A 15,352-nucleotide genomic window follows, 5' to 3' on the forward strand; every position below is an offset into this window, starting at 1 on the left:
GCGCCCCGGCCCCCGGCAGGTCGGCGGCCAATCCGCTGGGGGAAGGGGTGGAGAGTCGGCGGCTCCGGCGGAGAGAGGCCGAGGGGGGTGGGGAGTCGGCCGGGATCGCGCCGCCCTGGCCCCGCCCCCGGCCCGCGCCGCCGCCCGCGCCGCGCGCCGCCACTGTCAATCAAGGGCGAGTCAGCCGGGCTCGGGCGGAGAGAGGAGCTGCTACGCCACAGCCCAGCGGCGGCCATTCGCGGAAAAAGAGGCAGAGCCTGTGCCAGCTACAGCCTCCTCCGAGCCACCGCGGGCGGGCGGGACCGGCCTCTCCTCCCGCCTCGCCCCCACCCCCACCCACCTCTATCCCAGTGTCTCCGTCTGAGGGTTTGTCCTGTTAATGCGGGATGAACGGTACGTATTCTCCACCCCCCTCGGTCTCCTTCACCGCCTCCCTCCCTCCCTCCCCAGACCCTGCTCGGTTCTTCCCCCTCCCCCGGGGCCGCTGAGATGCTTTAAGGGGAGGAGGAGAAGGAGGGAGGGAGTCAGGGGGAGGGAAGGAGGGTTGTGTTTTGTCTTAATGTCTGAAAGAGAACAACCTCCTTCTGGGTGTTGCTCTGGAGCCGATGGGTCGGGTTTCAAACCACGTTTTGTGATATCCCCCTCCTCCCTTCCCTCCTTCTCCCCCACCCCCTGCCGGTGTGCGTGGATCGCGGGTTTATGGAGATTAATGTTCGGGGGGAGGGGGGAGAAGAGGAGTGGGGGAAGACGAATAATAATAATCCTAATAACCTGTTGTCGTGTGGGGGGGGGGTTGTTGCAGATCAGAAGAAGGAGGAGGAGGAGGAGGCGGCGGCGGCAGCAGCGGCAGCGGCGATGGCTACAGAAGGAGGGAAAACCTCTGAGCCAGAGAATAACAATAAAAAACCCAAAACCTCAGGCTCCCAGGTAAAAGAAAACATAAAAAAATTCATCACGAAACGTTAGGGGAGAGAGGGAGTTATGCCCTTAAGTGCCCAGGAGTAAAGAAAATAAAAATGTTTATCCACCCAAAGCATCTTTCTGAGAGTGAGAAACTTAAATTGTAAATTCATGAAGATGTCACAAATTTCAGGGTATGAGGTTGTTTAAAATTACATCCGGAACTCAGACTGTAAGAAAACGGTGTGTATTTTCCCAAGGGCAATTTGAGTTTAGGAAAATAACACTTTAGGAAAGTTTGTTAGAAATTTCATTTTACTTAAACTTTATATTACAGGATCTGCTTCTTTAATCGTATAGCTCTTACTCTCTTTTGTTCATATTTCTTTTTGATTTCTCCTGCTTCCTGAGTAAGTTCTGGCATGTAGAGCTGTCAAAATAAATAAATAAATAATCCCCTCCCAACTACTGTCCTCCACTAAATCCACCCACTTTTTTTCCCCCCCTTTCCTTTACCATCCCATTTTGGGTAGGACTCTCAGCCCTCTCCTCTGGCTTTACTGGCAGCTACTTGCAGCAAAATAGGGACTCCTGGTGAAAATCAAGCAACTGGACAGCAACAAATTATTATAGATCCAAGTCAAGGATTGGTGCAACTTCAAAATCAACCCCAACAGCTAGAACTGGTAACAACACAACTTGCTGGAAACGCTTGGCAACTTGTTGCCTCCACTCCTCCTGTTTCAAAAGAAAATAACGTTTCTCAACCAGCTTCTAGTTCATCTAGTTCTTCCAGCAGTAATAACGGGAGTGCATCTCCTACAAAAACGAAATCAGGTAATTCTTCCACCCCTGGCCAATTTCAAGTCATACAAGTACAAAATCCAAGTGGTAGTGTACAGTACCAAGTGATTCCACAACTTCAGACAGTGGAAGGTCAGCAAATTCAAATCAATCCAACTAGCAGTTCATCTCTACAGGATTTGCAGGGTCAAATTCAGCTAATTTCTGCAGGTAATAATCAAGCTATACTCACAGCTGCTAACAGGACAGCTTCTGGGAATATTCTTGCTCAAAACCTGGCAAATCAGACAGTTCCAGTCCAAATTAGACCTGGTGTTTCAATACCACTGCAATTACAGACCCTTCCTGGTACTCAGGCTCAAGTTGTAACAACCCTGCCAATTAATATTGGAGGAGTGACTTTAGCTTTGCCAGTGATCAACAACGTAGCTGCTGGTGGAGGGACAGGACAGGTTGGCCAACCTGCTACTACTACTGATAGTGGGACTTCCAATGGGAATCAGTTAGTTTCCACACCTACAACCACCACCACTGCTTCTGCCAGTACTATGCCGGAGTCTCCTTCCTCCTCCACTACCTGCACAACCACTGCTTCAACATCTCTGACAAGCAGTGACACATTAGTGAGCTCAGCAGATACGGGCCAGTATGCAAGTACATCAGCCAGTAGTTCTGAACGCACCATTGAAGAATCTCAAACACCTGCTGCTACTGAGTCTGAAGCTCAGAGTTCCAGTCAGCTTCAGCCTAATGGAATACAGAATGCACAGGATCAATCAAATTCTCTTCAGCAGGTGCAGATAGTAGGCCAACCTATCTTACAACAGATCCAGATCCAACAGCCTCAGCAACAGATTATTCAGGCTATTCCACCACAGTCGTTTCAACTCCAGTCAGGGCAGACAATTCAGACCATCCAACAGCAGCCTTTGCAGAACGTTCAACTTCAAGCAGTAAATCCGACTCAGGTGCTTATCAGGGCTCCAACTTTAACACCTTCAGGGCAAATCAGTTGGCAAACTGTACAGGTTCAGAATATTCAGAGTCTTTCAAATTTGCAAGTTCAGAATGCTGGGTTATCCCAACAATTAACCATCACCCCAGTGTCTTCAAGTGGTGGCACAACTCTTGCTCAGATTGCTCCTGTGGCTGTTGCCGGTGCCCCAATAACTTTGAATACTGCTCAGCTTGCATCAGTGCCTAACCTTCAGACAGTGAGTGTTGCCAATCTGGGTGCTGCAGGCGTTCAAGTGCAGGGAGTTCCAGTTACAATCACTAGTGTTGCAGGTAAGTAACATTTTTTCTCTTTAAGTGTCTTTTGAACAGTTTAAGTAACAATCAATTATTGCTTTTCCTTGCTAACTCTTAGATTTGACATGATCTCTGAAGTAAACAGATAGTCAAAAGGAATAAAAAATAAACAGGAATATTATACTAACTACCATAACTCTGTAGTAATCGGTGTGACCTGTTCACTTTTGCAGATTTTAGTATTAGGTTTTGTGTGTTAAATTCTTTAGCTAAACAGTTATAAAAAATTATTCTTTCATGGAAGAAAACTTTGATTAGAATCATAGTTGCCTTGTATAATTTAGAGATCATATATGAGTACAATTGAACTTTTCAGGAAGGGTTAAGTCAAACTCAACCCTAGTCACAATGATGTTTACCCCTTTGAGGGAAAGTAGGTTTAAACTGAATTGGTATATAGTTGTGAGTCTGTTGAAGTTTTAATTCTACTGTATAATAAGGCTAACTTTTTTAAAATTGGAAATTATTTCTCAAGCTTCAGCATCTTGTCACCCATATTTTTATGTTTTATTACACTGGGTAGTTTTAAAGTAGATATTGATGCAGTTAGGAGATAAAATTTTCGGTTGCAAATTGATTAACTTTTATGTCTACTTTTCTGCTAAAATCAGGATTTGCTTAGGATTTTGAATTAATAGTCCTTCATTTATAAAATTATATTTAAGTAAATCTTACAGTCGTTATGTTATTTACAGATGTTTAGTGTAAGGTTAATGGAGAGCACTTAAAAATTTGAATTAATTTTTCACTAATTTGAATTAATTGTGGTAAGGTTATTTTTAAATAAATTATAAACACAGTTACTTGTTATGAATATAAACAGATTCTTCTAAAGTACTGAAAAGTAGATTAAACTACTATTAAGTAGTTTAATCTCTTTTGGACCAATCTTATTATATCTAATACCTTTTGTTTTCTAGCAATTAAACGCTTTTTATTGATTCTAATTTGGTGGAAACCTAGTTGTGGTTTTAGTGCCTTTGATGCTTTCAGGCCTTGGTAGTTAAATATTTCTATTTTGATAATCAAATAAATAAGCTTATCACTTTGGAACAATCTTTCTTGAAACAAGTTGTAGAAAAATTATGCTAGGGTTCTTTTACAGTTAATACCTAAAGGAGATGTATATATGTAAAATTGGAAATTTCTAGTTAGAGCCTTCTAATTCAGGAGAACTGAGGTGACATTTTATTTTCTAGATACCTGCTACTGTCCAATAGAACTTTCTGTGATGTTGGAAGTGTTCTCTATCTGTCCTATCCAATCCACTAGCTACGTGTGGCTACTGAGCAGTTAAAATGTGGCTTGTGCAACTGAGAAATTGAATTTTAAATTTTATTTCATTTTAGTTTAAGTAGCTACAAATGGCTAGTGGCTCCCGTATTGACAGCAGTTTAGTCAGTATTTTGTGTGTGGTACATTTTCCCCTAAAAGTATTACAGCACAGTTATATAAGTGTTTTTCTGGATTACAGTCCTTAACTTGCTTTGTTCGTACTCTTTTTCTAAACATTGACAACGAGTATTTCAGAAAAAATGTCTGGTTTTGGTGGCTCGAATGACAGTTTGCATTGTTAAAACAGAAATTATTTCACTTACATTTCATTTTTCCTATTATGTATTAGTTAGTGAATTGTGGTTAATTAAGAGAATTGAGTAATTTATAATTTAGGTTAGAAATAGTCAGTTCTTTTGCTCTCTAATTGATATCTATTACAATCCAGAGGTTTTCCCTTACCCATTGTAAGGGTAAGCCAACGTTCTGACCACCCAACTCACATTCATTTGAATGTTAACAATATAAAAACAGGATCCAGCTTCTGGAACTATAATTTTTGGTGTGTGGAGTCGAGTGATTTGCCATTCTAGCAGCCTTTTCAGGTGATTCTAAAACTCACTGAAGTTTGAGAATTAAGGGTATAGTCATCAGCAATGAACCAGAGGCAGAATATGGAAGCAGGTGGGTATTGAGCTAGTTCTTATGTATCTCAGAGAATGGATTTTGGTGGCAAGAACAACTTTTTAGTTTTTATTCCACTGAGGTGGCTACTATGTGCTGAACACTTCCAATAGGTGTGGTTATTCCTTCATTTTTAGGGGTAGTTTTTTACTTAAAGAGTTTGTATGATTTGGGGGGCTCCACTTAAGTGCATGAGAAATTTGAAGTTTACATAGTTGGATTTTTTTTTGCCTGAAACCAAAGATTTAAAATTTTGTTGATGTTGAAGAGTTAATATTCGAAGAGATATGTTCAATCATTCAAAAAAGACTGTCAGTGTTACAAAGACCAGAAATGTATCCTGATTTCTACAGGTCAATGCAGTTAATCTAGGCCTAGTTATTTGTAGATTTTACCCCATTGCCTAGCTTAGTAGGTGCTTGGCAAATGCTTTTTGAATTAAGGTATAGAAAGTGATGGAGAAAATAGCAGTTTGGAATTGGTAGCAGTGCCCTGTAGTGGTTTTAATGAAGCTAATGAGATAGTTCTGTTTTTATTAATTTTTTTGGCACTGCATTTTTAAAAATTAAGAGTGGGACATACATACCAGGTACTTGATTATATTGTAGATGAGCAATAGTGCCTGTATATCCTTTTTATAAATAATCCCTGAGAGTTCAAATCTTTTACTTTGTGTCCCCATGCACCTGTAAGTACATCCTTGATAATTTCATGTTTCCCCCTCCCTGGAAGAATGATATTATTTAATTTATGTGAAAAAAATTTGCTCTAAATATTTACAAGTATTACCAAGCCTTGAAACAATTATTAGTCAGCTTTGACAGAATGTAATGGTAGCTCAGGGATAAAGGGCTAAAACTTCTCTACCATCCATCTACATTTTACTCTTTGATGGGGACAGAGAAATTAAAAAAAAAAAAATACTACAAGGCAAATCAAATGAAACCAGTTCTTGAAGCTGGAGAGCATCATACTTTATGAAATTAGCATGTCAGTGACAACCTAGAGTGTTGATAATGTATTCAGTGTAATGTTTCTGTGCTTTGGTCTTAGCTGAAAATCCTGAGTTCCAGGCTGAACAGTTAGCATTTAATTATGTAGTTAGAATTGTTGTAGGAACTAAATACATCAACCCTTCACATTCTTTTTTGTTTGTTTAGCTATTGGGATTCTGAGTTTGATTTTGACTGAAGGAAATGCAGAAACCCTAAGTTGTATTTCTGACTTAAGAACCTCCCTTATTTTAACTAAGTGGGAAGAGTAGAAGGTGTTTTGCTCAGAAATAACTACCTGTTTTCACAATGTCCTCTGGTAGCCAAAAATCCCAAAATAAAGTGAATTTCAGTAGTTACACTTCCTTAAAGAACTTAAAGTTTGTAGGGACCATTGGTATCTAAATCTGTGATTAATTTGCAGTGGCCAGCAATTTGAGTTATTTGGGGCTATAATCATCACATATAGTAACATCACACTTGCAGGCCTTTTGCTTGATGAATGTTTATTTCCCTGTCAATTTTAGTGGAAAGTAACATTTTTATGCTAGTCCTCCCAGAAAGGAAGTTCAAACTTGCAGATAAAGATGTTTCTGGCTCTTCAGGAACTTGACTTTCTTACCTAATTCCTTTATTTCTCCAAGGAATTAAAGTGTGAAGCCTGGGGATATAGTATTAAACCAGGAAAAAATGGGAACCAAAGAAAATATTTGAAATTTATTTAACTTAAAAACCTAATTTAATCCAGTAGAATCAATCTCTTATGAAATTAGCACCTAGCTTTTTTTTCCAGAGCTACTAAATGTAGAAAATTGGCTTGAAGTTTAATACAAATAAAGTTTTCCTTTACCCTATTTGTTCTATTAATCTGGATTCCCAGATAGGCATCTTAAAATAACATGTCTGTGTGTATACATATACTCCTGTGTTTGGTCATTTCTTTTTTCATGGAAGTCAGGTTTACTCCTATAATTTTATTTTTCTAAAACCTCCTAATACTGTTTGTTGTAGATTGGAGTTCATTGTGAGGAACTTTACATCTTGTACCCAATACAAACGATCTAGGTTTCTGAACTACCAAGTTGGTTTTACCTTTTAGATGATTTTTTCATGAAAGATGAAAAGTGTTCAGTGTTTAACCACATCAGTTTTTAGAAAGGGTATCTTTTGAGAAGGATTTCAGGATAGAGAGAGGTGCAAGGGAAAATAAAGTTTTAATCATCTCAAATTCTAAGACAGGGAATACATGACAATTAACACTTAAGGAGTATTGGGGCAGGCATAAAAGCAGGTAGAAGAAAATAGAAAAGGAAACTTGATCAAAAAGGAAGATAGGGAAAGATACTATGCATAGATCTTGTAGAAATGACAGGTTTTACAAAATGATAGAATTTTAGTTGGAAAGGATCTTGGAGATTATGGCTCAGCAGTTTAACCTTTTGATTCTCTGTTTATAAAGGCATTTTGTGTTTTTACTGTTATTAGTGAAAGAAATATGGGTCAGAGGTTCCACAGTGCTACATTCGATACTTGGGGTTGACACATTGAGGATTGACAGTAAAAGGCACACATACTCATATGTGCTCTTCTGTATACTTGTGATCTCAGTATGAGATAAGATTGGATGTTCATAAAGCTTGGCATTTTGCTACCTAGTGAATGAACAAATTGTGGCAAGGGTAGAACCACAAATTGCTGATATGTGTGTGGTGAGAAGAAGCCTTAATGAAACTGTAAGTTACTAAGATATCTTAAAAATAATTGAGCCTCTTCCTCCTACCTTCATTTCTTAGCCCTATTTTGGAAATGAAGAAATTGAAGCCCAGAAAGGTTGAATGACTTTCTTGTATTTTGTGGCAAAGAGAGGGCTAGAATCTTGACTTCTGCTCCAGTTGTCTTTCTACTGTATTTCAGGGCTTATTATTTAAATCTTTTGCTAGTAAATGAGTAAATGCAGCCCAAGTTTAGGATTCAGAGAGGGAGAGTACTCCCGCTTGAGTTTGTCTCCTCCCAGATAGGATGTCCCTGTCTTCACTGGATAGTCAGCCCTTGTATATTAAATACAATATTGATGAAAAACACAGTTCTCTAAGGTCTCCTTGTTACTGAATTTAATGGTGGAACCTAAGTGGCATTATTTTTTTCTTTCTTGAAAGAACAATTTCAGAACAAAAGAGATTAGTAAATTCTATATAGGTAAGGTATGGAAATCCTCAGGCCATTGAGATACTGTAGTATCTTTTCCCAAACTATAGTTAGAAATGGATTTTTTAAAAATGAAACTTGTGGAGGAAAGAAACAAACATTTATTGTTTACCAAATTGTATCAGGTGCTGGGCTAGATATTTATATTATCTCATTAAACACTACAATATCCTTGTAAGGTAGGTATTGTATCCATTTGACAGATAGCCTCACTGAGCTTTAATTTCTTCAGGAAAATCTGTTGTCCATTAAGTGGGAGAGCCATGATTTAAAGTCATCTCTGATTTCAGTGCTATTGTTCATGCTACATAAGAAGTTACAAGGATAAGTCCACAGATATAAAAGCTGTTTTTCACCCCTTTCGTATCTGATATGTATGTATACAGTAGTACCCCTTTATCTGTGGATTCAAATTCAGTGGTTTCAGTTACCCGCAGTCAACCACAGTCTGAAAATACTAAATGGAAAATTGTAGAAATAAACAACTAATATAAATTTTGTTTTTTTTTTGGTGGCCTGCTGGTACAGGGATAGAACCCTGGACCTTGATGTTATCAGCACCATGATATAACCATCTGAGCTAACTGGCCAGCCCAATTCATAAGTTTTAAATGATATATCACAATGCCTGTGTCACTCACTATGTGTCATCACGTAGGCATTTTATCATCTCACATCATCACAAGAAGGGTGAGTATAGTATATTTTGAGAGAGAGACCACATTCATATAACTTTTATTTACACTGTGTTATTATAATTGTTCTTTTTATTAGTTATTGTTGTTAAGCTCTTACTGTCCCTAACTTATAAATTAAACTTTATCATAAGTATGTATGTATAAGAAAAAACATAGGGTTCGGTACTATCTGTGGTTTCTATAGGGGCCTTGGAACATATTCCCCATACAAAAGGAGTGACTGCTACACTTAAATCCTTTAAAGGGTACATGACTTTGAAAATTGAAGTACTGACTATGCAGTTAGGGTATCTTCTCACTCTCAGCATTTTGTGACACGGACAGACAATTATGACCAAAAGAAGCGGTGAATAGAAACTAGTGAGACTGTGTGAAGACTTCCATGTTAAGCTCAGATTTTAAAATGCTGTACATGGAAGATAGAAGGAGGGGCATAGGATTAAGAATAAAAACAAAAAGCAGCATGACATTTTAAGAGTAATGCCAGGAAAGCAGAAACTTATAATAAAGACAGGCTTTTAAAATTACTTTAAACAACTTGTAAGGCTTTAAATCAAAGCAAGGGAGACACTCATTGCTTGAGCAAAATTGTGTACTATTAAGAAGACTGAACGAAGCCAGAGCTTCTCCACCCTGCTTCTGTTAACTGCAAGAAAAATGCAGTTCCAACTGAAATGACTAGCACTCTAACTAATGGAGCCATTTGTTCAAGGTAAGTAAGGAGATGGAGGACATTTAGCTGTTATTTGGAAGTCAAGGTGCTATACGTGAATGCTGTCCTAGGGTCAGAAGGAACTTTCAGGTTTAGTTTCAGGCTAGTATCAGTAACTTAAAAATTGTGCAGCATGGAAAAACTACCAGAAAATTAAGCATGAATAAACACTTCAATTTTTCAAAACATCATAAACTTCAGACAAATAAGCTTGGAATGCATTCTTAACAAAGGCCTTGAATGAATTATTGTGGTTGGTCCCTGAGAATTTAAAAAAGAGTTCAGGTATCATTGGGAGCCAGTATGGGTTCACTAAGAAACTAGGTTCATATATTTTTTCTTTAGGGTTTCTAGATTAGTATACAAAGTAAATAATGTCAACACAATGTATCTTTATTTTAGCATCCATAGTCATAATTTTTTTAAAGGCTCTTAGCTTGTTGCACAGTTGTATGAAAAGTGTTAATTGACTGTCCACTTCAACAGAGGCCTCTGGTATTATGGCATAAGGTTCTATTCTTGATACAGTCCTGTTTAACATTTTTTTCAAATACCGAGCTGAAGGATGGCCTTATTTACTGAATTCAAAGACGAGACAAAGCTGAGAGACGCTGGTGATAATTTGATAGGAGGTAGAATTCAGATTCAGAGTGATCTTAATAGGCTGGAGTGCTGGGCCAGAATTACCAAATAAATATAACAGGTAAGATTCTGTACTTAAAGTTGAGGAAATTATATATAGGTTGAACATCCCTAATCAGAAAATTTGAAATCGGAAATGCTCCAAAATCTTAAACGTTTTAAAATTTATTATTTTTTATTTGTTGTTCGCATATCCATTCTTACAAATCGTGATATTTCTTTATGGCACTTACTTACCGACCTGTCACTTCCCAAACCCCCTCCCTCCCTCCTCTCATCTCTAGCATCTTTAGGATTGTTCTCTCCTCCGGAAAGTTCAGCATACTGTTGTAGTCTTCTTTCTCCCTCCTTCCCTCCCTCCCTCCCTCCCTCCTTTCCTTCCTTCCTTCCTTCCTTTCTTCTTCCTAGCTTCCTTCCTAGGTTCCTTCCTAGCAGCCAGTTATGAGTGAGAACATGTGGTATTTCTGTTTCTTTGTCTGGCTTATTTCACTTAACATAATTTTCTCCAGACTCATCCATGTTGCTGCAAATGGCAGAATTTCATTCTTTTTTATACTGAGTTGTATTCCACTGTGTATATAAACCACATTTTCTTTATCCAGTCATCCATCGATGGACACTTAGGTTGGTTCTATATTTTGGCTATTGTCAATAGAGCTGTGATGAACATGGGAGTGCAGGTATCCCTTCGGCCTGATGATTTCCATTTCTTTGGGTATACACACAGTAATGGGATTGCTGGGTCATATGGTAGCTCTATCTGTAGTTGTTTGAGAAACCTCCATACTGTTTTCCATAATGACTGTGCTAATTTACAGTCCCACCAACAGTGTAGAAGAGTTTCCCTTTCCCTAAATCTGAAACTTTTCGAGTACTGACATGACTCCCAAAGGAAATGCTCATTGGAGCATTTCACATTTCAGATTTTCGGATTAGGGATGCTCAGCTGGTATGTATTCTGCAAATATTCCAAAATCAAAAAAATCAGCGTTTTGAAACACTTTGGTTTCAAGCATTTCAGATAAGGGATACTCAGCCTGTACCTACAGCTTGAAAAACCTGGTGTGGTAGCGGGACTTGTGAAAATGATTTGGTATCTATTGGCTTAATATGAACTGAGAGTAGAGTAAAGCTGCTCTGTACTTGGTGCTTGTCAGACTGCTTCTGCAATATTGTGCAAAGTACTGGGTGGCACATTTTAAAAGGGACATTGACAAACTGGTAAACATTTCAGGAAGGATTCCCAGGGTGAAGAGTGTGGAAAACATTTCATAATAGCAATAATTGAAGAGTAGGGATTTTTATTTTTAAAAGAAAACAAGAAAAAGTGTGACATCTATCTTCAGATATACGAAATACTGTTTTTGAAACTGAAACAGTTCTGTTTTGCTTGGCCCTGGGAAAACAGAATATATATATATGTGTATACACAGACACACATACACGGACGAGAGCTGTGTGATAATAGAATGGTTTGTTTTGTTAGATATTGATCTTCCCATCATTAAAGTCTGGATGTGCATCTGTCAGAGATACTGTAGACTGTAGGAGAATTTCTGTACTGTGTACAAAATTTGATTAGATAAACTATGAGTCTTCATCAAATTCTAAAATTTATGAATGATTTAAAATTATGAATATTTGAGTGTATAGTCCTTTTCTGAGTACATCTGTAGAGCATATGGTCAGTTCTTTATAAGTCTTAAACTTACGTGATTGAATAAGTATTTAGAGATTTTGGTCTAGGCAAGGAGGTTTGAGGGTGACATTTCCTATAGAGACAGTATAATTAGGGTGAATTCTGTTGAGCAACAAATGTAATACTTCACCTCATAAATTAACATATTTGTTCGTTAATTTTAGATTTAGACTGTGCTCTTAGGTGCTATTTTTTAATGTCGTTTACTCTTTTATTTGGTGAATGCTAAAACATTAGTATTTTAAGCATTCACTTAAATGCCCATTACTGAATTTGTAATTAAGATATTTTATCTTGGTAGCTTTATAACTATAGCTGTGTTTCTGATACTGTCACTTTAGTATGAACAATGTGATTACATTTTCTTGAGTAGAATTAGAGAACAATCGGAAAATCTAGGAACCCAATAGAGTCCAAACTCTGGAAGCACTCACAGCTTTATATTTGTTAATATACCATACAGAGTAAGCAAATCCACTGTGTATTTCTTTTTGGCTCAAAATATATGGCACAGAGGTGTTTTTAAAAAAATGTTCAAGACCTAAGAACCTTTTGAATAGAAAAAGTAATAATTCAAATATATGAAGATTCTCTTTTCCTCTGGGTTGGTAATGAAGTTTGGGAAGTAGGAAATACCTCTGCTTGATCAGGTGTGGTTCAAGTAGTAGGTTTGTTAATACTGCAGACACATTTAATGAGAGACTTCTTAGGACCCAGGACCATGAATTAAAACATAGTTTTGCTTGGATGCTGCCCCGCCGCCGCCCCCCAACTCTTCCACCCTGGGCAAATGTTATAATTGGAGGTTCATCTCTTTTTTTGTTTGTAAAATAGTGATATTAATTCCTTCCCTCTTTATTTCATAGAGTTGTAAAGATCAGATAAGATAATATGTATAAAGAGTTTTTGAATATTATGAAGAAAACTATATGTGGAAGGTGGTAACCTGGTTAAATCTCAGCATAATGACACCCACTAAAAGAATGTGAAGTAGTAAAATGGAAAGAAAATAAAATAACTCTATTTTAGGTGTGGATACTAGCTTGACTGATGTCAGCAGTAAACAAGAAGTTTGTATAAGAGGAATATCAGAAAGCTGTGGTGAAGTACAACCAAGGATATAGGGAGAGGTGTATCTACAGTTGAAAAAGAGGCAGTGTACAAGGGTACTTCATAAAATCATTGAAAATTGAGTTAAAAGATAATACGAATCTTTCCACAAACTTTTTGAAGTACCTTCATATTTCATTGTAGTAAGACCTAAATGTGTGTGGTGTGCTTCAGCCTTTGTAAAGTTCTGTAAGTACTTAACTATCTTTAAAAGATGCTTATGTTGGGGAGATAAAGCTTACATACATGAAACTATTACGTGGCAGCTACATTTGCTAGTACTGAGGTATGGAAAATAAGTGTGAGAGTTCAGAGACAAGTGCAATCAGTGAATTGAAGTAAACAAGGAAGTCTTTCTATGGTGGAGATCCGACTTGAGATATGTCTCAAAGATTGGTTTGGAAATTGGACATTTGATACTTTGGGGGTGGAGTGGTGAAGAGAGAGGATGTCTTGAGTCAAGCTTCTGAGCTTGGAATGGGCTTGACCAGAACCAAAGATTGGAAAAGCATACTGCCCTCATATGGAAGCTTATAGGTAACACAGGGAGTGGTGGTCTCTCTTCTGTGTGCTCCGTAGAGGAATAAGCATCTCACAGAGTGGCTCAGGGTTTGCCATCCCACTTCAGCCAGAGAAGTTGTGTGTTTATTGAACTGTTTACTAACATTTTGTTTGAAGAAGAGATTCTTCCAAAATAATAATAAAAATAAATTTGAAAACTGGAATCCAGTGGATAGAAGCAATTGAATGGAAATATTTGCAGGGCATATTATATTTATTAGAGTGTTTCTCTGTAGGTAAAAGTGTGGAAAAGTTAGGAATCAGGAGCTGAGTTAAAAGGATGTTGCTGGAGTAATTTAGTCATGAATTCACAATGGCGTCTAGGAAGTCTATGTCAGTGAAGTAAATGGTTGCTAAATATGAAAAACAGGTTGTTGAACTTCTCTTTAGTACAAAGAGTGGTGACATGAAAGAAATAGCAAGGGATTAAGTAAAAACATGAGGTTTGTTTGTTCTTTTCCTCTACTTTGCATCAAGCATGGTAATAGGCATTTAGAAACTAAAGATGAAGTGAGACAGGTTTTCCACCCTCACAGGGTACATTATCTGTGGCAGGAGATATATACTGTATTTCTTTGCTTCTAGGACATATTTTTTACATTTTAATATCTTTGAAATTGAAATGCACCTTACAATCAAAGGCATGTCATAGTTTAATTAGCAGAATTTTTTCTTTTTTATGATCACTTGCATCTTAGACTCAATGGAATATGATGTATATATAGTTAATTAAATTATTATGTGTCATTCATTTTATAAAAGCTGTGAATGAAGTGTTATAAAAGCCCAGCACGAAGAGGAGATCTGTTTGTAGGGCTCGGGGAATGTTTTCATGGAGAGGGTGATAACTGAGCTGGGACTTAAAGGATAACTAAAAGTTTGCCAGGTCAGAAGGAGGAGGAGGGCTATTTCAGGTTATGTTGGATTTGACATACAGTTTGGAAATTCAATTAGTATTCTGTAAACATTACAAAATTCAGACTTGGATCAAGGAATACTAGTATATATTAAAGATGAATTGTAAACCTCACATAGACAGGGCTGTGTCTTACATACAGTCATTCCTTGGTAACCATGAGATTGGTTTCAGGACTTCCCACAGATACCAGAGTTCTGAGGATGCTCAAGTCCCTGATATAAAATGACGTAGTATTTGCATATAACCAATGCACATCCTCCCGTATGCTTTAAATCATCACTAGATTACTCATACTTCCTAATACAATGTAAATGCCATGTAAATAGTTGTTATGCTGTATTGTTTAGGAAATAATGACAACAAAAATATTTTTTTCAAATATTTTCAATCTGTGGTTGTTTGAATCCATAGATACAGAACCCAGAGATATTCATCATACCTTGATGAACATTGCTCAGTACATATAATCCTGATACTGAACTAGGAGAAAGGACACAGGTGGAAAACTTTGATTTCATAGAATGGGGTAGATAGAACCTTGGAATAGATTCAAGATTCATACTTAAAGGAATGAGAGAGTTTATGATCTTGAAATTGATTAGTAAAGTAAAATAAAGGAAATTCATATCTGATTTCTTCATATGTTTTGGTAGACAGTTACAGGTGAAAATCTTAGCAGTGAGGGGGGTGTTGAGGAGAAATTGAAGGTGTGTTAAGTTTCCAGGTCATTTCTGTCCCTTTGAAGTTATGTAGATTCTTCATAAAATAGCCAGAGGGGTTTAGTACAGTTCTGTAAATAATGAGTCAAATCACCATAGCTTTTTGTTCACAGAAGCGGAG

At 37.5% G+C, this 15,352-nt stretch overlaps 1 protein-coding gene across 1 annotated transcript in view; it reads left to right on the forward strand.

The window, feature by feature from the left end:
* The first annotated feature begins 209 nt into the window (after positions 1-209).
* SP4 (Sp4 transcription factor) overlaps positions 210-15,352 on the forward strand; it is a 57,052-nt gene continuing 41,909 nt past the window's right edge. The window contains exons 1-3 of the mRNA XM_063099642.1: positions 210-393; positions 803-927; positions 1,434-2,991. Coding sequence (XP_062955712.1) covers positions 387-393; positions 803-927; positions 1,434-2,991 — 1,690 coding nt within the window. The 5' untranslated portion in view covers positions 210-386. The remainder of the gene's footprint in view (positions 394-802; positions 928-1,433; positions 2,992-15,352) is intronic.

Source organism: Cynocephalus volans, chromosome 6, assembly GCF_027409185.1.
Source record: "Cynocephalus volans isolate mCynVol1 chromosome 6, mCynVol1.pri, whole genome shotgun sequence".
In the NCBI taxonomy this organism is placed as follows: domain Eukaryota; kingdom Metazoa; phylum Chordata; class Mammalia; order Dermoptera; family Cynocephalidae; genus Cynocephalus; species Cynocephalus volans.